The sequence below is a fragment of the Rhyacophila brunnea genome, unplaced genomic scaffold, assembly GCF_057557595.1.
Source record: "Rhyacophila brunnea isolate RB1 unplaced genomic scaffold, BYU_Rbru_1.0 scaffold_14, whole genome shotgun sequence".
In the NCBI taxonomy this organism is placed as follows: domain Eukaryota; kingdom Metazoa; phylum Arthropoda; class Insecta; order Trichoptera; family Rhyacophilidae; genus Rhyacophila; species Rhyacophila brunnea.
The window spans coordinates 17226562-17250478 of record NW_028232796.1 but is presented as its reverse complement, the minus strand read 5'-3'; the positions used below and the strand labels follow the sequence as shown (position 1 = coordinate 17250478).

Below are 23917 nucleotides of genomic sequence, written 5' to 3'. Positions count from 1 at the left end.
AAAATTATGATATTTGTGATGAATAAAAGTCACTTTTTACATGATTTTTTAAATGACACTTGTAAGATTATGTCAATATACACGCTTTCACCAAACACAATCGTTGAATTTCATACATTTTTCAAGATCAAAAAATCTACTGAATTTTGAACATTTTAGTTGGAAACACTGGGCCAATGTTGTTCAGTGTTGCCAACCGTACTATAGTTATAGTATTTGTACTATAATTTTCGTCTGCGTACTATTTACGATATAAAACGTGTATAGTACGCCCAAAATACTATAATTTTGAGAAATCGGAAAAAAGTTGCCAATAGAAGAAAAACAATGCCAAAATAATCCGTGAGAAGCAAAAAAAAATCCTCATGTCTAAAAAAGGTGACGTTAATTACTTAACACAGCGATTTCCAAACTGGAGTCGCGGAGTGTTGCAAAGGGAGGCGCGAAAAGTTTAACACAATTAATGTAGCCACAGGTTTGCAGTTTTCAAATGCATAGTTTATAAAACGGCCGCTAGTTATAAAATACACAAAAAACAGTCCTATAAAACGTTGTTTGCAAACCTTTTTGCAAATATGGAGACTAATTTTATAATCCCTCACTTCTATACTATTGTGAAGCGCAATGGCTATCTTGTAAAAAAAGGGTCAAATTAATCATAATGTTGAAATTTGAGGCAAATTTGTTTAGGAACGATAATTTTGTTGTTAAACTTGTCTATTTGGTTGAAATTTTTAAAAAAAATGAGTGAATAAATCAATCCAAGGACCACTAATGCATTTACTGATTTAAAATGCCGAAATGAAGTCATTCATAGAAAATTGGAGCTTAGGAAATCAAAATGACAAAAAAAAGTTCGCCATTTCTCCACTTTTAAATGATTTCTACGCCAGATAGGTATATTGAAGCAAACAAAAATCTGTTTACTGAGTTCTTGGTTAGTTTGCTAATGTACTTTTCACATTATTCTATTAATAGCAAAAAAAAGTCGCCTTGGTGGTATATGTGGTTGAAAAATCCTGACCCGGGGGTCCGCTTCAGCATGTGGGATCCATGATAAAATCCATTTGTCAATGAACGAAGATGAATTTGGATTGACTACTATTGAAAATTAATGTAATATAAGTAGTAAAACCTTGTTTATTTTTTTTTCATTTTTGTATTCTTAAGTAGATACATTGTTGACTATTTAAAAAAGTGTCTGTATTATTTAATGAAATAAGGGGGGAGGGGGGGAAGCGCCTAGATTAGTTTTTTTTTAAAAAGAGGCGTAGTAACATATAGTTTGGAAACCACTGACTTAACATCTGAATTTTGTCTAAAAAAAATAAAAAAAACAAGACGTTAATTACCCCACGTTTAATTTTTTGAAAAATGCAGAAAATTATTGGTCACTCAACGCGTACTATATTTTTTGCCGAAATACTATAATTTTGAAGGCACTGTACTATAATTCCACTTTCAAAATATGGCAACACTGATGCTATGTTTTGTTTTGGCTAGGCATGGGCCAGGCTGTTTGTTGACTCGAGACTGCATTTTATAATGTCTGTAATTTGAAATTCTTTAATATATTTTTCTAATGATAAAATATCGTGTTCGAAATGAATTCAACAGACGGGATAGAGTGGGATCAGCTTTTGGATGCGCTGTCGCTTAAAGATCACGATGGAAGTGAATACGAATTCGGTGAAGAATATGACGCTGTTATTAACCTATATAAAGACAGTGGGCTCAGGTAAAATGAATAATTTCTCTACTTTTTTGCTCTACGATTTGATTTTGAAATAAAAAAAAACTAAAAATTAGTATCGTTGGGTCTTTTTACTGGTTCTCCGCCACCGCTCGCTGTCATCTGTCAGTGAGCGCAGTGTTGCCAACTGAACTATAACTATAGTACATTTTGGTTCGCGTACTATTCGAAAAGTTACATTTTCGTCCGCGTACTATTAAAAAAGTATAGTACGTCAAAAATACCACAATTTTGAAAAATTTTATTAATTGAATTCGCCGGTTTGGTTAGGGGTTCATATGTTGCGATGTTTAAAGTTTCGTAAAATGTTCTTCAATCACAGCAAATCGTAATAACGTGAAGCGAGGGACGAAGTAAGTATAATCTAGGTGTATAATATAAATACATAATATAAGATCTCAGTGTGCGATATTAGTTTATGGACGTGGTTTTGCGTTGTATACCTACTCTAAAAAACTAACGTGACAGTTAATGACGACGGCCAGTGTTAGCATTTTTCGGTCGTAAGAGGTGTTATAATAAAGCAGGGCATCGGAATTTCTCGAATTCTCCGTTATGTTTATGTGACAAACAAAAAACTTTCATTTTCTACACGTCCTATAATTTTTGCCGAAATACTATAATGGCTTGGACCGGGTACTATAATTCGATGACAAAAAGATAGCTAAAATCCAAAATGGCGACTGACAGATTACGATGACGGAGAACCAGTAAAAAGCACCGTATCTTTTTATTATTTAATGTTGCATATTTTGACACTTTTCATGCATATTTCAAGCTTTTTATGTTTCATATAATCCGGTCTCTACTCATTAGTATGGAACAGCCGATGAGGTTTTATATCACTAATACGCATAGGCATCAGTGCACAGAAAATTCAAACCTTGTAGTGGACACATCGTACACTCGATGAAGCCTTATTTCTGTGTTACAGGAAGATATTCTTGCAATGGATGTTTGATCTGAAAGTACAACAGGCGAGGGACAGCACAATTAGCAGTAAATCAGTGTCCGTCGCTCTGAGCTACCGTGAGAAAGGAAATGACTTATTCAAGATTGGGAACTATGCGGAGAGTCTGCATTGCTACAATTTCAGCATCAATGTGACTCCGAAAACCCATGAGAATTATTCCATAGCCCTTTCCAATCGATCAGCAGTTCTATTATACATGCAGAAATATAAAGTAAGATTACATGATTTCTTATTTCGAGTGCTTAAAGTCAGACAACGTTATCTACAAAAAAAGTTTTGAGATAACGTTATTTCACATTTACGGCTACATGATAGTCAAACAACGTTATGTCGATCTTTTCTAATTTCTTATTAAATCGTCATTAAAGTTTAACGCTAACTACATAAGTTACCCTTGTTTTCATATTTTTTTAAAACTATCCCTATAAATTTTAACATCATCATAAGCAAGATAAATGTACAATACACAATAAATTATAATATATTAACATTAGGTTTTAAATAAACATTTCCCTTGTTGAGTTACAAGAATCTAAAATAACGATTTTTGGCTCTCTTGTAAAGTTGCACTTTTGTAGATAGTGTTGTTTGACACTAAACCCTCGATTGTAGAGTGCACGTTAGCAGGACGTTAACAATGTGTAGTTACACTACTTAGAATATACACACGTTATGTTTACCACATTGGAGTTGTACGAATCATCAAATTTTAGACGTATATCTCGTTATATTAGTCTACTGATGTTTCTCTTTGCAAGCTATTGTCGAAGCGTTTTCTAAGGAATTGCGTTTAATTTTTCTATTTTAATACCAGACTCCGCCACCAATTTTCATACATTTTAAACGTTTCACTTACATTAGAAGTATAATCCAAAGATTCCATTGAAATGGTGGTGATGTCACTGTTTGTTCGCGTTATGCTTAATTTAAACAAACCGATTCGCAAATATTTATAGCATAAAATTATTGTATTTTGTGATTGATAAATACTTGTACTTAATTAAATAATTTCGTAACCAGTTTTAGCGGTAATCAATTTAATACCTTATTACTATGCATTAAGACGTATACAGATATGTTTTTAAATGCCTTTGGAAGTTTTTAAAAATATATTTGAAGCTACGAAAAGCTCTTGACATTGGTTTCTCGATGAAATTTTCAATTTGGGGAGTATATTGAGAATGTTTTTTGCAAGCAATAGTTGAAAAAATATATCTTAGGTTGCTGTTCAAAAGGGTAAATTAACCCTGATCGAGGTGAATCAACCATGTAATCCGGTATGACCAACAATGCGGTTTTCATAAGATATTTCAATCAAGAATGTTTATATCATAATATTTCAGTTAACATAAACCTATATGTTTTTACTTGATAGAGTAGATGGTTGAATTAAAATTGACATTTGTAATATTTACGTGAACAAAATTCATTAGAACCGTTTGCAATCTCGGCACATATTAGAAGTTTTACATACTTCTTGTGCACAATTTTTTTTAGTTTACTTTGAAGAGGGGGCCGCTTAAAGGTTTGAGATAGTCAAAATAATACTTTGATCTAAGGATTTTGGATATCACTACTGTATCCAATAATAAATACTTTGTTGCAGGAGTGTCTTCAAGATATTGACTTATCTTTAGCTAGCGGATATCCCGATAAGTATTGGCATAAAATATACCTCCGTCAGGCGGAGTGCTACTATCACTTGGGAGATAGCAGCCAGGTTCAATTGTCTTGCGAGAGGGCTATAGAATATCTTCATAAATATTCGCAACTCTCCAAAAAGAGTATAGGTAATTATCTACGTTTTATACATTATTATCTACTCAACGATTTCCGAAGTGGGGGCAATTGCCCCACTGACCGGCGCTAGAAGGTTTGAGAAGAGGGTGATAGGTGGAGCTAGGCTGCTCAAAAGCAGCAAAGAATAAAAAGCTATACAAGATTTCGATGTTCTGATGCACTTGCGGCGGTAACCAGACAAAACGGAACATGATATAACAGAACAGAACATGAAGAAACAGAACATGAAACAACACAACAGTGACAAAATAGAATAGCCAGGGGAAGAATAAAATATTCAATTTTGTCATATCTATTAATTAAATCCTTATAAAACTTAAGTTTATTAACAAAATATATATAAATATTTAATATACGAGGGTGGGTCAATAATTCCTTAGAAAAAAGCATTAAAACAGTTTTTATTTTTGTATTTTTTTTTTATTTCTCAACATAATCTCCTTGGAGCTCAATACACTTGGTTAGACGTTTCTCAATTTTTTTTAAACCGTCAGAAAAATAAGTTTTCGGAAGGTCCTCAAAATAAGCATTTGTCCGATCGATGACTTCTTCATTTGAAAAAAAACGTTGTCCACTTAGCCATTTTTTTAAGTTTGGGAAAAGGAAAAAGTCACTGGGGGCTAAATCTGGCGAATACGGTGGGTGGTCGACCAATTCGAACTTCAATTCTTCAATTTTAGCCATTGATCGTAAACATGTGTGAACACGGGCATTGTCCTGATGAAAGAGGATTTTTTTCCTGTTTAAATGAGGCCGTTTTTCTTCAATTTCGTTTTTTAGCTGGTCCAATAAAGATGCATAATAATCCCCTGTTATAGTTTTTCCTTTTTCCAAATAGTCAACGAAAATAATTCCACGTGCATCCCAAAATACAGTAGCCATAACCTTACCAGCTGATTTTACGGTTTTCGCCTTCTTTGGACATGGTTCGCCTTTCGCAATCCACTGCTTTGACTGTTCTTTCGTCTCGGGAGTATAGTGGTGTATCCATGTTTCATCTACAGTCACAAAGCGACGAAAAAATTCATCCGGATTGCGTTGCATGAGCGACAACAGGGCTTTAGAGGCCACCACCCTATTGCGTTTATTGTCGACTGTGAGCAAACGCGGCACCCATCTTGCAGAAACTTTTTTCATGCCCAATTTGTCATGTAAAATAGAAATGACGCTACCTTTTGAGATCCCTGTAACCTCAATTATCTCACTCAACTTTAATCTTCGGTCACTTAACACCATATCGTGGATTTTATTGATCATTTCTGGTGTAGTCACCTCTACAGGACGTCCTGAGCGTGGTTCATCCTTTGTTGATGTACGACCACGTTTAAATTCATTTAACCAGTTATAAATAGTTGCAAGTGAAGGAGCAGATATGCCGTGAACTAAATCCAACTCATTTTTTATTTCCTTTGCTGTTAACCCTTTTATATTAAAATGTTTAATAACAGCTCTAAACTCAATTTTCTCCATTTTTGTAAACAAGCAAATTTTTTTTTTAAATGTACGAGAAACACACAACAACCCGACCAATCTGATTGAAACTTCGCAGCATACTGAATCGGTAGTGCCGCTGCATGAAAACAAACCGCTTACAGTACTAGTCGCGCCACCTGTCGGCTTTTCTAAGGACTTATTGACCCACCCTCGTATTATACTATAATCACTGCATGTTGGCCATTCAGCATAAAAACCACAATTTATCTGCTACATTTTGATAATCGTGCACAACTTAGTTGAACAGAATTAGTAAACTCATTATTTCGTTGTACCTAGTCACCCAAGCATTTTGAACATATTAGATTGATTAAGACGAGATATACCTACCTAGCTTGCCCGCAACACCGAATTGAATCCTGTTTAATTGAGGCATTCCAGCAATTAGGAATGCAGAAATTATATAATTTAATTTTTTTATGGTGTATTGAAAACCTGTGTTATTAAAAATCCATACAACATAATATTATAGAGATACATAATATGTCATATTATGACAATTTCAATATTAAATGTTATATTTTTCCTGAAAGGTCGTAATTCTATTTATCGCTGTTCTGTTTATTCATGGAACCGTTTGCAGCTGATTTTGTTTATAAATCTAATAGAATTTCCAAAGATTCAAAGAACCAGTAATGTGTCGGCTTATAAAGTCATGGGTCTCGGGTTTGAATCCCAGGTCTGGCAAATTCACATATTGTTTTTTCAATGTTTGGACCTAGCGCATGGACCTAATAGGTTGAGCAAGTGGCTAACATTTACTTCTCGTAAAAACAAAAAAATTGTAAAGAAACCTCTTAGTGAGGCGGCCCAGATCTACATAGGATGGTAGAGGTAATTAAAAAAAAAAATGTGTTAAATAGCTACCAATTTCTCACTTTTCTGTATGACCGTATCGATGATATATTTTCAGCGGACATTCATATGAATATCACTGCGACCTCTGAGAAAGTAATGGAGTCAAATGATTTAAATGTCCTGGAAAGTGCCTTTACCGTAGATCAACTACCTAAATTTGATTCCAAAAATGAAGTACTAGAAGGGGCATCTCCATCATTAGATCTAAGGTATTGATTTAGGACAATTTTTCATTTTGTTTTTTAATGAAGAGTAAATCATACTGACAACTATGCCACCTAAAAGACCACATAAGGAAATACCGACAGGACAATTATTGAGTTTTAGCAAGACTCCAACTGAAGTGTTCAAACTTCTCGGAAAAAAAACCAGGAGACATTGAGAAATATCCCTTATTCTCAAGCTGAATTTAGTAACAGATTCAGCTCATTAAAGTTATAGTTGCCCGTATTTTATGAGATTAGTGGTGTGCACCATTTTTCAACCCATGGCCACTTTATCAAAAGAAAATATAAAGTGCCACTCGGAGGTGTTCGACTTCTTACTGACATCGAAAAAAATACAATATTTTCACCTGGCTTTATTGACAGATTAGTATAAACGTTTTTAAAATCGTGATTACAACAAGCACCAACTAGATTTTGTTGATGCTATTTGACACATCACCCGATCTTAGATTGAGTTGGAACGTGGAGGACTTATTGCAGTAATTCCAAAATCCAGACTCAGACTATATATATTTATTGCCTCGCTTTTTCGATTGTAAACATTGCATGTGCAATGAATGCATGGCACAGTGCAAAACAATGCGTAATATTATGTATGATATTTTTGATTTTGTCAATCAGAATAATTTTCGTAAAAAAAGTCGCAACTCTTGCTAGGATATTGGTAAAATTTATAATAATCAATGGGTTTAAAATGTAAGAATATTTTTGAAAATGGTGAAGTTCCTGTATTCACATGTCTGATGACACAATATACTACAGAAAATATTATTGTTGATATATTTTATAATTTATTTGTGATTAATCAAAATGAATGTTTTAACAGTAAATTGTTTGCGTAACCTTACAGATATTCAAAAGAATTTGGCCGCCATGTCGTAACAAATAAGGATGTGAAGCGAGGGGATGTGCTCTTTGTGGAAAAACCTTTTGCATTTGTAGCTCTCCCTGGGCCCGTAGGCAAATTTTATTTCTGCTGCGAAAATTGTCTGCTTCTCATTACATACCCTATACCGTGAGTATTTCTTTATAGGTATGTAGTCATAAATCTTGTGTACTTACATATATTATTCAGCTTGAATAAAAAATAATTTAATTAGTATTTTTTTACTCATCGATCACCGTTGAGTTTGAAATAACACTACAATTTTTTAACCTGCTCCGTCCAAAATTGTTACGATACTTAATAATCAAGGTAGATATTTATTATTAATTTGTATGTATATTTCTTGCAGTTGTTCCGTTTGCATATACAGCCAATACTGTTCAGAGGCATGCAGAATTGAAGGGTGGGACAAATTTCACCGATGGGAATGCGCCGGCTCAACTCTGATGCTATGGCCTAAAATCGGAATTGCACATCTCTCTATAAGGTAAAACTTTTATTTAAACGGTATCGACTCAAATCTGTCTGATCTGATTTAAGAATAGAAAAATTGTATTCAAATTAATGTCCTTAAGGGGGGACATGCTCAGCGTAGATCAAAATGGAGCTTTTGTTCTATTTTCAAAGCATGATCCTGGACATTCCTTAAACGTTGTAGATAATCTATTTATATAATTTTGAAGCCTTATTATCCTTTATATTTATTTTAAACATTTGATGACTGCATAAAGTATTTTTATTACATATTCTTTTAAACCTCTCGCTCTAATGTTTTAGAATATAGTCATATTTCAGTACATAAATGTGCAGAGGTGTTAAGGATTTTTTACGTTTATTAATTTTTAAACGCATTTATAAAACCATCAGTATAATTTATATCGACATTATTATAGTGAAATATTTACGATAAAAAATTATATTGATAATCTCTGTGATCCCAAATTTGACAAGAATTAGGCATTTTATTATTCAAAAAATGGGCAAGATTAACCCATTTGATGATAATTCTAAAGATACTCATTATAAGCTATGTCTTTGACCATTCAAGTGTGATAAACATCCTACAAATAATGATTGCTTTATAATAGTTATTGACCTAAGAATAAGGTAGTGTTTTTTTGAAATACGCCATTTCTTTTGGCATTCCCCAGTGGTTAAGCTACAACATACGGCCGTAGCCATAAATTGACAAACTATAATTGAAGTAGGGTGTAAAATGATGTTAACGCGCGTGTTTGAACATGTACCGTTTAAAAAAAAAAAAAAAAAATTTGGTTGCTATGTTATTATTAAATTACTATTAAATTTATCCATAGCAATCATAATCAATTAGTTTTAGATAATGTTGATCTTTAGTTAAATTCCCAGTGAGATACGCATCATTTATAATAAATATTGTTATTAAAAAAAATTATGGTACGGTGAAACCCCGATTCTACGGTTTTCATCGGACCCTGAAAAAACCGATAAATGTGGGAAACGATAAATGCGGGATATATAATTATTTTTTTAAAAAAAAAACTCGTTTTTCTCCTAGATTTTTTTCGACGTCTTGAATTATTTTCAGTTTCTCAGCTCGAGTTCTAGTTTTCTTCATGGGGGGTATTTTAGTTGCGATAAAAATTTGTGATACGAGATGCGAGGCAAGCCTGAGCGCCGACCAACCTGTGCAAACAAAGCGACGCGATTGAAAGGTCTGTATTGTATCATAAACAATTCTACGAAAGCGAAATGAAAAATATTCAACAAAAACGGTCAATCGGGATAAGATTTGTGACGGGACCATAATATTTAAACGATAGATCGAGGAAAACGATAAATCGGGGAACGGTTAATACGGGATTATTTAACATTGTTCTTATGGGTGTTTGGCGGGACTTTCAAAAATGAACGATCCGTGCGGGAAACCGATTTATGCGAGAACAGTAGATCGGGGTTCCACTGTATTATTTATAATCACATTTTCTTATTGATTTTGCAACATTGGAATATTATTTTGACACGTGTGTGGCAGACTAATAACAACACTGATACTGATAAGTAATAAATAATTTATATGTTTTTAAGATAGGGTCTATAGTCAATAGTTCACTCTGTGTGCTTCCATGTACTTTTATTTTTGTTATTTTATTTCTTATTTTATTACTAATTGTATTATTAACTCACATTGCCCTGTATTTTTATTTGAAAAATTGTTAACCCTTATTTTATGTCATGTCGTGAGAGCTTTGAATTTATAATATGTTATGTTCATTATATGTAAAATAAATAAATTTGAATTTGAATTTGAAAACCCAATTTAGAGTATATCAGGTCAAAATTTAATAACACTAATTAATTGTAATGTTTTATTGACAATTAAATGTTTTATAACGAGGTAGGCTCTGCACTTTGCCGATCGGTTATGTGAGTGGCGCGTCATCGATGTCCTTGTTTAAAAAAACATCCAGCAGAACAGTAAGAGGTTTTCAAGCAACAAATTTTTCACGGTTGCTCCAGTTCGTGGTGCGGCCAGAGATCTTTGTATTATAATTAATGTAACAACAGTCTTTCTGCAAATAAATCTCGCCGTTTCTGCCACCCTGCACTTTATCACCCAACGTAGCAGACGACATCATACAACACTCCAAGCGAGAGGGAGTGCCTAATGCCTTTTCCCCCCCCTGCAGAGGTGATTGTACCTACTTTTTTCACGTATAAATAAACTGTCTTAACCCTCAAAAGAACTGTTAAAAAAGTAATCAAATGTACAGACAAGCAAAATAAAAACCAATTTAATAATAGCGCAGAAGGAAGCTCCGAAAATAATTTACCATTTTGTTATGAACATTTAGCATTCAAAGGGTTGTGTATGTATTAATTAATTTTTGATGTTTGTAGACTTTTATTGATAGCGTCCCACGACGGGTTCATGTTGAAAGAATCAAAGAAACTGAAAGCAGGAAATGAGTACACCGCGCAGCAAGTCTTTACATGTATGAAAAATGAAATGAAGCAAGTGAAAGAACCTCGGGGCTATCAAAAGACCTTTCAGCTGCTGACCAACTTTGAAAAGATGAATAAAAAAGATTTCAAACAATACGCATTGGTTAGTATAAATTATCAATGTTATCTAATGATGATTAGAATGTAATGTATAATCACAAAGAGCTTGAAAATCCAACTGTACATAATAAGACATATTATATTCATAACTATAAATCTTTCATGCTTGAGAATCACTGCAATAGACAATTTTTTTAATAACATTATTTTAAAGTGCTCCAATTCGTTGGGATGCAAGAAGCAATTTCTTTTAAAATTTTAAATATTTTTTGTATAGAAATTTTTGGTTTTGATTATCATGTAGATAATTTCATATTTATATAATAATTATAGACCCACGTGGCCTGGTTGGTAGAACGGCCGCGTCTGAAGTCGTGGGTCATGGGGTTTTAATCATGCGACTGGACACAAAAAAGTCCATGTTTTTTCAATGTGTTTCCCAATGGATTGGGCAAATGCCTAATGACCATTCCTACAATTTAATATCTCCCCCATATGCTTAGGAGTGAACATGATAATTTATTTACTTCATTTAATTGTAGATATTAGTAATTTCTCAGGTAATTTCAACATGTATGGTAGGATGATTTGTGGCAATTACATTGTATTATGTTAACAAATTCTCCTAATTAAAAAATTTTTACAACTAAAAATAAATCATTTAGAGTCAAGACATCTACCTAATAATATCATTTCCTTTTGATTTAAAGAATTAGTTAAAAATGACGATCGTTTGTCATACTCGTTTATAGAGACATTAAAAATATAATGATTATTAACACAATGCTTACGGGCCCTTTTAATTAATTTTGTAATTAACGTGTTAATTTGCATTTGAAAAGTAATTAGCAAAAACACAATTTTGTGCGGCCCGTAAGCTATGGGTTAAGACATCAATTTGCTTACTATATTAAGACTACTCATAAACATTTTCACACAACACTTTACGGTCCGGGAACGCCACATTGGCGTCCTTATCGAGCCGAACGTTACGATCCGGGGACGCCAACGTGGTGTTTTGACTTACGCATATCTTTACTGTGAAAAATAAATATGAAATTTAATATTTGGTTGCAAGATCTATCGACAGATGGTTGAATGACATGTGCAAGAAGTAAAATCACGATGGAAAAAAAAATATTTCGGGGTTTTTACAGAGATGGCGGACGTAATACCATTCAGTATTTTTTTGTACCTATACCATTTTTTTAATTAGTTACAAGCCCGTTTCTAGGCGGGTGAATCACGAGACATAAACAAAAAAGGTAATAAACACTCAATGTTATATTCCAGTGTCGTCACTTCAACTTCGAAATTTAATTGTCGACCCTTTTCAGTGGCAGTCAACCATTTATGAACCTGCATTCTTTTTTTAAAAAATGAACGCGATTTTTAGCTATGAAATTGCGTGCTATTTGATATTTTGTCTTTAATGGTTTACTACCCATGAAACGTCCACCATGCTTCATCATCCATGATAGAAATTTTAACTTGAAAATGAGAACAGTTATAAATGTGAACTTGTATCGCGTTGTCATTTTCGTTTGCTTTTTTCGGGAGATTATTGCTTGTGTAACTGCATAAATAATAGCTATTATTATTTATATTTGTTGCACTAATTTCATTGAAAAAATAATTAACCTAAGTATATTTTAGCTAGGATATATATTTTTTATTAGTTTTATCTCCAAAAAAACTTTTTAAAATGGAGGACCAATCGTTTTTAGAGGAAAACTATGCGGATTGTATGTCAGATATTCCCAGTGACTGTGAAGATATCGGAGATTTTAGTGATATTGAAACAGACTCATTTGCTCCTTTGAGAACACGCCCACGTACAACATATTTCGCGAGTGATTCTGAGGATTCAGAAACTGAGGCCGACAATGATGGAACGATGATGATCCGCCGAGAGAGAACAAGCCATTTGAAGGATTATCAGGAGTAACATTTGACACTGATAATTTAAGTCCAGAAGCTAAATCTAAAAAATGAGTGGACATAACCATGTCGGAGTTAAAAAAGTGGTTCGGTTTGGTGATAATAATGGGCATTGTCAGAAAAGCGACCCAGTCTTATTGGTCGACAAATCCAATTATTCCACGTAAGCGGTTTTTCAAATATTGCGTTATTTACATTTCACTAATAATGAAAAATGAAATTTCACGATTTTTTGTTGAACATAAAGATTGGATCGAGGATATACAGACATCTGAATCAATTGATGTTGCGGAAACGCATGCACCTTCTACATCTTCTGATACAGATTCAACCCATAAAACCAGTTCACCTACTTCATTACAAAGACTCTCTGGCAGTATAAAACAACATCAAATATCTCCGCAATTTTCAGTCACAATCAAATATTTCCGGGGATTTCCGCAACTAATAAACGTTTAAGAAGAAAGTGTAAAGTGTGTTCCTCACATAAACTTCGAAAAGAACCTATTTACATGTCCAAAGAGTGTAAAGTACCTCTACATCTACATATTGGTAATTGCTTTTTTTCGTATCATTTAAAAAAGTGTATTAGTTGTTAGTTCATTTACATTCATAGTTTTATAAACTATTTCAAATAATTTCAGTTTTAGTGTTTAATTTGTTTTAAATCTACTCGTACACTATATTATTATGTGCCAATAATTATTTCATCCCTAGCCAGTTATCTAAAGGTATTATCCATAAGATTGAGTGTTGATTCAAATATTTTTGTGGAATATGGATGTTTGTTTTACAATTTATTGCTCTTAGATTTTGTTATATGATTTTTTTACGCACGCCTCTGCACTGTTATTGGATTGTCTCGATTCCTACAAAAATACCAAATTGTAATAAGCGGTGGGAATGTATATGCATGCATTTTATTTAATTGAATTTACGCGAAAATATGCACGCCACTGCACTGCCTCTATCGGCTAGCTCAGCCATAAAACTCGTAAAACCAATAAATCAGTAAATAAGTGTTCGTTCGGGAATGAATGTGCATTTATTTTTAAACACTCACAGTTTGTGTGAAGTCTTTGTTATTTTATTATATTTGATAATCAGAGATATGAGTAGTCGCGCTAAAAATGAATTGATACGTATTCTATAGCGGTGTGAAACATTTTATATTTGAATATTTTATTACATTTTTTAATTAAAAAATAATATATTGTGATTGCTTTATATCAATAGGCTGTTTCCTTTACATTATATTTAACAAATTGAACTAATCTAATAACATATAATAAACAATTTACGAAAATTTACAAATTATATACTTTACCTTTATGGAACGCGGGCCAGAGGTTGACAAGTGACACAATTTGATGCATTGATATATTTTAAGTATTTTCTGAAAATTTTATTGAAATATATCAATAGGTTCAAAAGTTATATCATTTTTAACTTTGTGATCGAAATTTGTTGATTTTCATTTAAAAATACCGGATGTTGGTGTAGGTACGTCGCGAAAATTCGCGGACCGTATAGTGTTAATATAGGAAATACATGGTTATCCTTCATTTTTGCAGTGATACAGTAATTTGGATAAATAACTAACAATGCTTATTTACTTATTTTTTCTCGACATCCATTAGAAAGTGAAAGAGGAGAAAATATTGTATCATACGCTTGCCAGGCATCTTTAAGTCATGAACTGTATTTAATGTCGGACTGTTTAAAACCAAATAAATCGTTATTAATTAATTATTAAATTCTATTTAATTTCACAGCTCTAATTACAATAATATTGTCCAGATAACATTTTCATTTCAATTAGATTTATTCAGTAGGGCGATTACTAACTTTAAAAAAAAACATTTTCGCTACAATGCCAACCATATGCTTTCGTCCTTCCCACATTATGTAGTTGTATTTTTATATTAGAAATAGTTGTTGCCTATTTGACCAATCCATTAGGTTCTTGTCCAACCGAAAAACAAAATGAACAATTTCTACTGCAACAATATAAATGACTGACAAATAAATTATCCTTGCAAAAGTGACTAAATCAGCACGAAAATCATGTCAAAGTTATCAGAGCAAAAGTCCACCCTAAAGCAAAAACCGTGCTGCCATCTTAAATACCTATTACAGTGAGTAATCAAGCACCCCATCTCAAAGCGAATCATTATTATTAGGTTCATTTTGTAATTATATTTAAATCCACCACTATGTGGTTAGGATGCCAACCCGAATGTAATGTGTGTATATTTAACCCATTCACTGCGGACCTTTTAATTAATATTTAATTACCACATTTAAATAACATGCTAATTATATTGTCATCTCCGAAAGAGGCGGGAGGGTCTGATGTAGGATCTGGTACCCCTCCCGGACTTGTGATAATGTGTCCAACGCAGATATATATCGTCTTGCTGGCTCTTCTTTCGGCGACATGCGGTTAATTGACAACGCGGGATTGCATGAAGAAACAGGGCGTTTTATTGTTCAGAATATATTTATGAGTACAGCACTGAGAATTTTCGCTCAGGTGGCTCAGGTCGAGAAACTATTACATACTTACTACCTAGTAGGCTAGTAGGTATAATTTTAAAATACTCTTATAAATAAAATCCTAATACAATCATTGAAAAACTAAACACATTATTGGTACATGTATTACTGGGAATGAATTTAGTTTGCTGTACTTGCTTTGCTTTACATACCTATAAGGATTTTATTACTGATCGAAATATGATAGTTTTGTGTTCATGGTTGATTCAAGTTATAGGTACAACTAATCATTTGCTATTTATTGGCTTTAAAATTACAGCTTTCTTGTATGTTTAAAATTCAAATAAGTATAGAATTTATAATGACACTACGTTTTACTTGGCTTGCTTCTAGAATTAATGTATAAAAAAAAATGCAAGATTTTATAAATATTTAGGGCTAGAACGATTCTATTAAATTTTGTTGAAGTTGCAAAAAGATGACTATAAAATTTCTTACGGGCTAGAAATTTCTGTCTCGTAGTCGACCTGCTCATATCTGTGAATCCGCCCGATAATCGTTCTGGCCTCATGAAATTTGATCCTCTGAGGATGCCATGCTTTAGGCGTAACAATATCTAAAGGCCACCTGATGGGCAACGCACCAGTTGCGTTGGACGCAGCGAATGGGTTAATGTAGTTATCAATAATTGTGCCATACACCGCTAATAATCAAGCATTTCAATATTTTCAGACCAGTGTCTTACTAACAAATTACCTGAGAGAACGTACGGAATTTTTCGAATCTCACTTCAACACGATAATGCCTTTTGAAATGGAGCAAGACGAGGCTGAATTGCTTGTGGCCTGCCTCATTCTTCGCCACCTGGGCCAGCTGGTGGCCAACGGACACGCCGTCACAGACATTCACGATATGGATACTCCTTCCTTGCAGATCTCCTATCAGTATCAAGAGCGGCTCGGCACGGCAATCTATCCATCAGTCAGTATGCTGAATCATTCCTGTGAACCGAATATTATTAATAGGTGAGAATAAAATTAATTGTTTGGTTGTGCGGACACGATAATCACTCGTGGGTGCAACAGGTTGCAATGTCAGAAAAATGTGAAAAATTAATCAAATTCGATTTTTCTTTTGTAAATCCCTACACTCTACCTAATAAAAGCTTAGCGATCAGTAGTTTACAGTAGTAAATTGACTATGATGTCAGAAAATATTAATTTAATCTAAAATCAAAGATCACTTCCATACAAAAAGCAAGTACCAGATTTTTGTATGCAAAAAAATATCAAAACACTCTTACTTCAGAGTTTGTATGACAATTGGAGGTTGCTGAGGTCCTTTTTTGTCCCATTTTCATATACATATTAGTCTCCTTCCATAAAAAGAAGGCTATCTTCAAAATCTTTGCCTTAAGCCAGTGCTCCATTTGCACGCAAGTCAGACGATTTACAATCTTCGGACTTTTTTTTCGCATGGAGCACCCCATATCTGCGGACTTTTTAATCCGCAGACCAGGCTCGTTGGATTTCAAACATGTTTGACATTTCACTCTCCGAGTTGCCAGACTTTGTCCGTCGATCACTATGCAAATTCGATTTGACATTAATACGCGATCATTCGGACCGGAAAAAAATCTGTTATTGTTTTAAACATTTTATTGATTAATTTGTTAATTTACACATTAGAGAATGAGAGATTATCAATTATTTTTTTATTTGTATTTATGAAATTTATAAAAGAAAACGTAAAACTTGTGTTGTTTTCACTGCTATATTATTTTATGCAAGTCTACATATAAATAACACAATATTATAGGATTATCGGAAGACATTACGATAATCGCAACTTTTGACTTTTGACAGCTCAACTTTTTTATTCGTTCGTTGATCAGTAGCAGAGCATAGACAAATCGGACGATTTATTGTCCTCGGACTTTTGGCTCGCCAATGGAGCGCTGGCATTAGGGATGTACAATCTTTGTATGTACATGCATAGAAATATTATCATTGCAATATTATTCTTTACTACTCTTAATTTCTATTTTATTATTTTTGCAGTCATTTTATGGATTATCTTATTGTAAAAGCGACATGTGATATCCCCAAAGGCTCCGAAGTTTTCAATTGCTATGGCCCACATTACAGACGTTCCATTGGAAAAAAAAGAAGAGCCGAACTGGAAGACCAATATTATTTTAAGTGCAAGTGTTCTGCGTGCACCAATACTGAAAAAGATAACTTTTATGTAAGTATATTATGCTCATATTGTTATGTTTTCGGCAACGGAAATCCTTACCAGCGGGCCCCGATCCTTCACGTGGTCCAGTGGAAGGTGTATGTCAGTAATAAGACTCGATGGATGTTAATCTTCAGAGATGTTTTATCGTCAATTCTCAATTTACAATTCCATGGTGTATAAAGAAAAGGGAAAGAACTCAGGATAGTTCGATCCGCAGTGAAACAACTCGGTGAATAGAGCTGAGTTAAGTTTGAATGGTCTGAGTTGAATGATATTAGAATCAAAATCGCTAAAAATACACGGAACCCTGGAATTCCGTGGAATATCATTTGGGAAACACTACAGTAGAACATTACAGTGCCCTTAACCTTAGTGATAGGTTGGGGGGGCTGCCAAATATTGTGGCCTAGGGGCACGCTTCAGGATGTGGGGGCCATGCTGAAGATGGTCATCATCCGTGTCCAACAGCGGTGGGTATATTGTGTTTCTTATTGGTCAATCCAGGATATAAATTTTTCTGGGTAGGTACAATTCACATGTAATTTTTCAATCAATATGTGTACATATTTGAAACCAGGGCTGGATGCGGAGGTCGAAGCTAATGGCGAACCACCATGACCGGATTTAGCATTGGGTTGGATCACGAGTCCGGTGGCCGGGTGGATTGGGAAAGTGAGGCGTGTCTGACTGGTGTTCCAAGGCAAGAAATAAGATATGGTTGAGAGCAAATTTGGAGGCGGCTGATAGTATATAATAATAATTCACTTTTTGCAGAGTTTGTTTGAAGCCTTCTTGTGTCAGAGCTGTCAAGGTCCCATATTTAAAAATTCAAAAGGATTATGCAACAATTGTGGAGTGGTCGAAAAGGATATTAGCAAATTAAAATCGCTACACAAGAAGTCAATTCAGACGTGGAACAATATAGGTAAGAATACCATAAATACTAATAGTAATATCTATAGAGGCATACCAACATTAATCGTCCGTAAGTCGGTTTTGGAAATTTAAAATTCTACTGCTGATTATCTTTGCTGTCGAGGAAATTAATTATTTATGAATATGATAATGTTTATGGAAGAATGAAAAGAGTTCGCAAAATTAAAATTGAAATTTCTTATAAAAAATTTGATTGTACTAAATACCTATTGAAACAGTGTTTTGCAATGATAAAAAATATCAATTCCTAATCAATTGAAATATTACAAAAAATAATGCAGTTCAAGGCATTAGAAATGCGTTCTTTAGGTTAGAACAATTTTGTAGGAACTGTTTAACAAAGTGCTTAGTGTCAAACGCTGTATGAATAAATATGAATAAATAATAAAGATAATTAATTTGTGTGGTGTATTTGACTTTAAGTCAATACTATTTGTAATGTTTACTTACTTCATAATAAGAAAATATTTTATTTTTCTATTCCAGAATTCGGAGATATAAGTAATATGATAACACATTTAAAATTAGTTCTGGGTGTGCAACAAAAGTGTTTGTATAAATATCACACCGATATTCGCAACACTGCTGTCCTAATAGGAGCCTTCCAGGAGAAAATGTGTAAGGATTTTTATATCATAATAATATGTAGTATGTTTATAAATGGCAAATGTACCAATACAATTTACGTAAATTTAGTTTTATGCTTCAAAATGCTAATTTATACATATCTATTACAGTTAAATAAAATCGATTTCACAATTAGGTAAGTAATGAAAGATATGTTGAATACTGACCACAAACTGTACTGCCTGAATGCTAGAATGGAGGATGAATGAACTATTTGAGAGAGACTGAATCCTTGTCATTGATGAATGCGTGAAGAAATTCGATTTCACAATGTCGTGTGTCAGTTTTAAACATGGTCGATTGGTGAGAAATTTCATGCCTCGATTTTGGCGTGGACGGTGACCGGACAAAACAGAACAAGACAAAACAGACAGCCGCACATATTGTGTATATATATACACGCTTCAATCTGCTGTGGATGGTCTACCAATCGAAATTGATGATCTTGTTGTGAAAATATATAAATTTTTTCATATCTACACAGTTCGAGTAACTCAGTTGATGGAATTCTGTGTATTTGTAGATGTGGAATATAAAAAAATAGTTCAGCATGGAAGTACCAGATTTATTTCTCTGTTGCCGGCAGTCGAAAGAATTTTAAATATATTCGAAGGACTGAAGTCATATTTTCTTTCTCAAAAGAACAGTCCACGTGCATTGCGAGATTTTTTTGAAAGTGATGCAGGTGAATTATATTTTTGGTTTGTGCACAGACAGTGAATAATTTTAACAACACTGTGTTACTCATGGAAAAAAGTCAAGCAAGCGCCACAGACATTGTTTTGGAACTGAGAAAATTAAAATTTAATCAGGAAAGGATGGAAAGTAACTTTGTCCTGGAAGGAGTGGAACTGTTGTTGAGAAAATTTAGTAGCCAGGGAGTTAATACATTTATGATAGACGTAACCGCTTTTTATAGACAATGTATTTTTTACATTGGACTGTGGGAAAACGGTTTCGGTGGTGCTGAGAACTTCGCATGGATTGGACTTGATCATTTACTGAAATGGGACGAGATTGAACGATCTGCTGAAGCTATAAACACAATACACGGTTTGGATGATCGACAAAAAATTAATACTGACAGTCTTTTTGATGAGATGTCTTTCGCAAAAACTTTTCTTGCATCAAAAAATGAAAAGTGGAGTTCAACGACGACCCAAATCGAGCATGTCGACAAGTGGGTCCAATTATTCAAACATTTTCAAGAGCAACACATCGATGTACCCAATCTAGTTAAAGTTATTCAACACATTTTGTGTCTACCAGGAACTTCCGCGGCTTTGGAGCGTGTTTTCTTGATCATGAAACACATTTGGTCGGATGACCGAGGCCCCACACAGGAGTCTACGGTACAGGCGCTACTGTACTGGAAATTGAATTTTGGTATTACGTGCAACTATTTTTATGAGAAAATTAATAAAAATGATAAAGCGCTGAAAAACGTTCATTTCAGCGAGAAGTACCAGTCGTACGGTACGATAAATAAAATAATTTAAATTTCTGCTGCAGCAGACCTTCAGCATTCATCTTTTGTACATACTTTTAATAATAAAACAATTTTTGGTGGTTAAATTTGCTTCTTTGCCCTATCTCCCATTCCTGTCCCGGTTTAGAGTTTCATAATTTATGGTAAGCCTAATTATGACTAATGTAGATACCTTTTTGATTTCAGATGAATTCGATTGTACTATAAAGGTGTTTCATGAAAACTTACCTGCGATAAAATGTCAGTTTGGTGAAGATAGCATTGAAGTGGCACATGAATTAACTAAATTGGCGCATCTGTATATACAAATTCTTGTGAATTCTAAAGATATTGGTCTCAGTAGGTAATTATAATATTGTCCCTCCATAATTTTTGTATCACAATACTACGTTGAGTTCAAAGATGTTGAAGAAAACCTTCTTCTATAGAGATGGAGCCTAACTGTATAAAAGTGAAGCAAAAAATGCCCCATCTTTACTAGTTTTGGTTTTGATAAGAACTGTAGAGCAGTTAATTTTTCTTTCTTCTTTTCAACCATGTCCGACCCTAATAAGATCATTATTATTATGGGCCTCCACAGAGTGGAGGTTTTTATTAACAGATTTTGTTTTTACGAGAAATGTATGTCAGCCACTTGCTCAACCTATTAGGTCCATACTCTGACTCATTTCTCATTCACATTTTTTGAGAAATCATCTATGAGAATTCGAATTTTTATTTAAACTGATTTTTTTTGAAAATACATTGTAAAAAAAACCATTTGAATTGCAAAAGATGAGCTACTGCACAAGTTCTGCTTAGAACAAATTGAATTGCTTTAACAATTTTAATAGGGTCCCTCAGAAGACTCCATCTGGCATAGGAAATATGGCTTAAATTACTTTATGACTAATGTTACAATTAAGATGCTTTGTTGCTGATCAAATTGTCATTTAAGCCTTTTACTCACAAAGATTTAGCCTAGTAGATGAAAAATCTTTCCGTTTTTTTTAATGACTACAGAAATAAAGTGCAAAAAAGAAATAAAATTATTGTGGATTTTTGAAAGAAAAATGAGTCTAAAAGAAGCAGCGCTAAAATAGAGAACGGTCCTCTCAAATTAATGACGATTGATCACTACAACGATAGAGAAAGATATAAAATTTAAAATTTCTTATCATTTGAAGTCAACATTCACCAACAAAATGAACATACAAATCTATCATTGCATCATTGTGTTAACATTGTTTGGATAATTTTTTTAAAACAATATCAATGGTGCCACTGAGTAAGGTAATGTAACTGCCAAGTGACCATGTTTTGTATGAATGTTAAAGTAAGCCCGGATCTTGTTTAGGTTCGGAATGACATTGTTGAAACTCTGCCATAGAAAGACAAGCAGTAAGAGAGATAAGATAGTCTGAAGATAACATTAGTGATAAATTTTACATTTGTTTAATGAAATATTTTTGTGTAATTTTTCAGAGAAGTATCAGTTCAAAACTGCCGAGACATGTTAACAGAAGCTCTGAAGCTGTGCATGACATATTATGGCCCATGGACAACATTCTATACAGAAACATGTCAGAAATTTCAAATGTGCAAACAGTTTTATTAAAGTCATTGATGGTAACACCGGATATAATTTATCTTCTAATTTAAAGGATTTAAAATATTTATTATGTTTATTATATAATTTGTCTTGTGTTTATTATTAATTTGTCTTATCATTAATTATAACCAAGTTATGTTTTAACGATAAGCCACTTGCATTTTTATGTTGTTCAAATGTAAACCATTTGTTTAAACCAGAACTGGGCTCAGAGTTGCCACCCATAGAAAAATATAGTATGTGTACTATAATTTCGGTCCCACGTACTATGTTGGATTACCTATGTATAGTATACCAAAAATTCTTAAAATTTTAAGTATTGAATATGAGACAACTTGTCAACTCGTCAGATCATTTTTTTGTAGTTATCTAACTTGTGAAGCGCATTTGGCTTATGGTATTATTTTTGGCTTTTTTCGATGTTGCGAATAAAAATGCTTGACTTCGTCAATGAAAGAATGTCTTGGTCATGTGCATATTATACTCAATGAGTATAATATAATATAGTATATTATGTTTTTTATTTACTCAATGGTGGTTTATCACATAGCAATACGGACCACTGAAAATAGGAGAAACGTTCACGTAAAACCATTAATCTATTTTAGTACAATCATACAGATGCACGGGTTTTGAAGATTTTATTGGAATTTTTAGCATAGGCATTTGGACGCCGAAAATTCGTCGACCGCCAGAAAATCTCTGCAGAACATCGGTTGAGAGATACTTTTTTAGACAATCTGCATTTAGGGGAGATAATTTCACAGTGAATCTAAGTAAAACATCTCTTTTCTATCTTGCAAGGAGCTTGAATGTTGTCGACACCTAGAAATCGCTTCAGATTATGCTATTTTTTTCCAGTCAAAAGCTCTTGACTTTGTATAAACAGCTTTTGTCTTTGTTCATGACATAAGATTGCTATGTGAATAGTCGACTTTAAAATGATTCACTACATTCACTATAACAATCACCTAATGATGATATTCTGTATGTGCGCTATAATTCCTCCCGCTAAAGCTTTTCTTATTACACAATAATTTTATAATACCATGGATAATAATTAATTATTGATATTACTTTTCAGATATATGGCACATTATTGAATGTTGAACTGTTTCCATAAATTAATATTCCTTTAATGATTGTAGTTTAATAACTTTGATTAGCAGACCTCGATTATTGAGATTTTTTATTATCCGTATTTTATTTATCAATTTTGTAAAATATAATATATGTAATTAGTAAAAAAAAAAAAAAAAAAAGGTGAAGTGCTGTTGTAAAGCTTTATTCTGGAAGTTAAATAGATGTCTTATTATTATTTTGATTTTCCGGATTTATCATTAATCGAGGTTCTACCGTAATAATTTATTTTAAATTACGGTTTATTGTTGTTTTTTTTTAATTTTGTTTTATTCAATGTTTTTCCTAAGTAATAATATTAAGTCTACACGGAATGTTACCCATTACGAATTTTATATTAAATAAATAAGTTTTTTCATTGGCTGTGTTTTTATTTTATTTTCAACCCCCATTATTATCTATATGTATATATTTTAT

The 23917-nt window shown here is 33.2% G+C and overlaps 1 protein-coding gene across 1 annotated transcript; it reads left to right on the top strand.

Moving 5' to 3' along the window:
- Positions 1-1479: 1479 nt before the first annotated feature.
- On the top strand, positions 1480-23805 carry LOC147075669 (protein-lysine N-methyltransferase SMYD4-like). The gene is made up of 13 exons (XM_085941987.1): positions 1480-1738; positions 2688-2937; positions 4333-4516; positions 6934-7087; positions 7956-8120; positions 8341-8478; positions 10872-11079; positions 16209-16501; positions 17537-17723; positions 18492-18642; positions 19140-19271; positions 20956-21112; positions 22234-23805. The coding sequence occupies exons 1-13, from the start codon at positions 1605-1607 to the stop codon at positions 22364-22366; spliced, it is 2286 nt and encodes a 761-aa protein (XP_085798113.1). The 5' UTR covers positions 1480-1604; the 3' UTR covers positions 22367-23805.
- Positions 23806-23917: the final 112 nt, after the last annotated feature.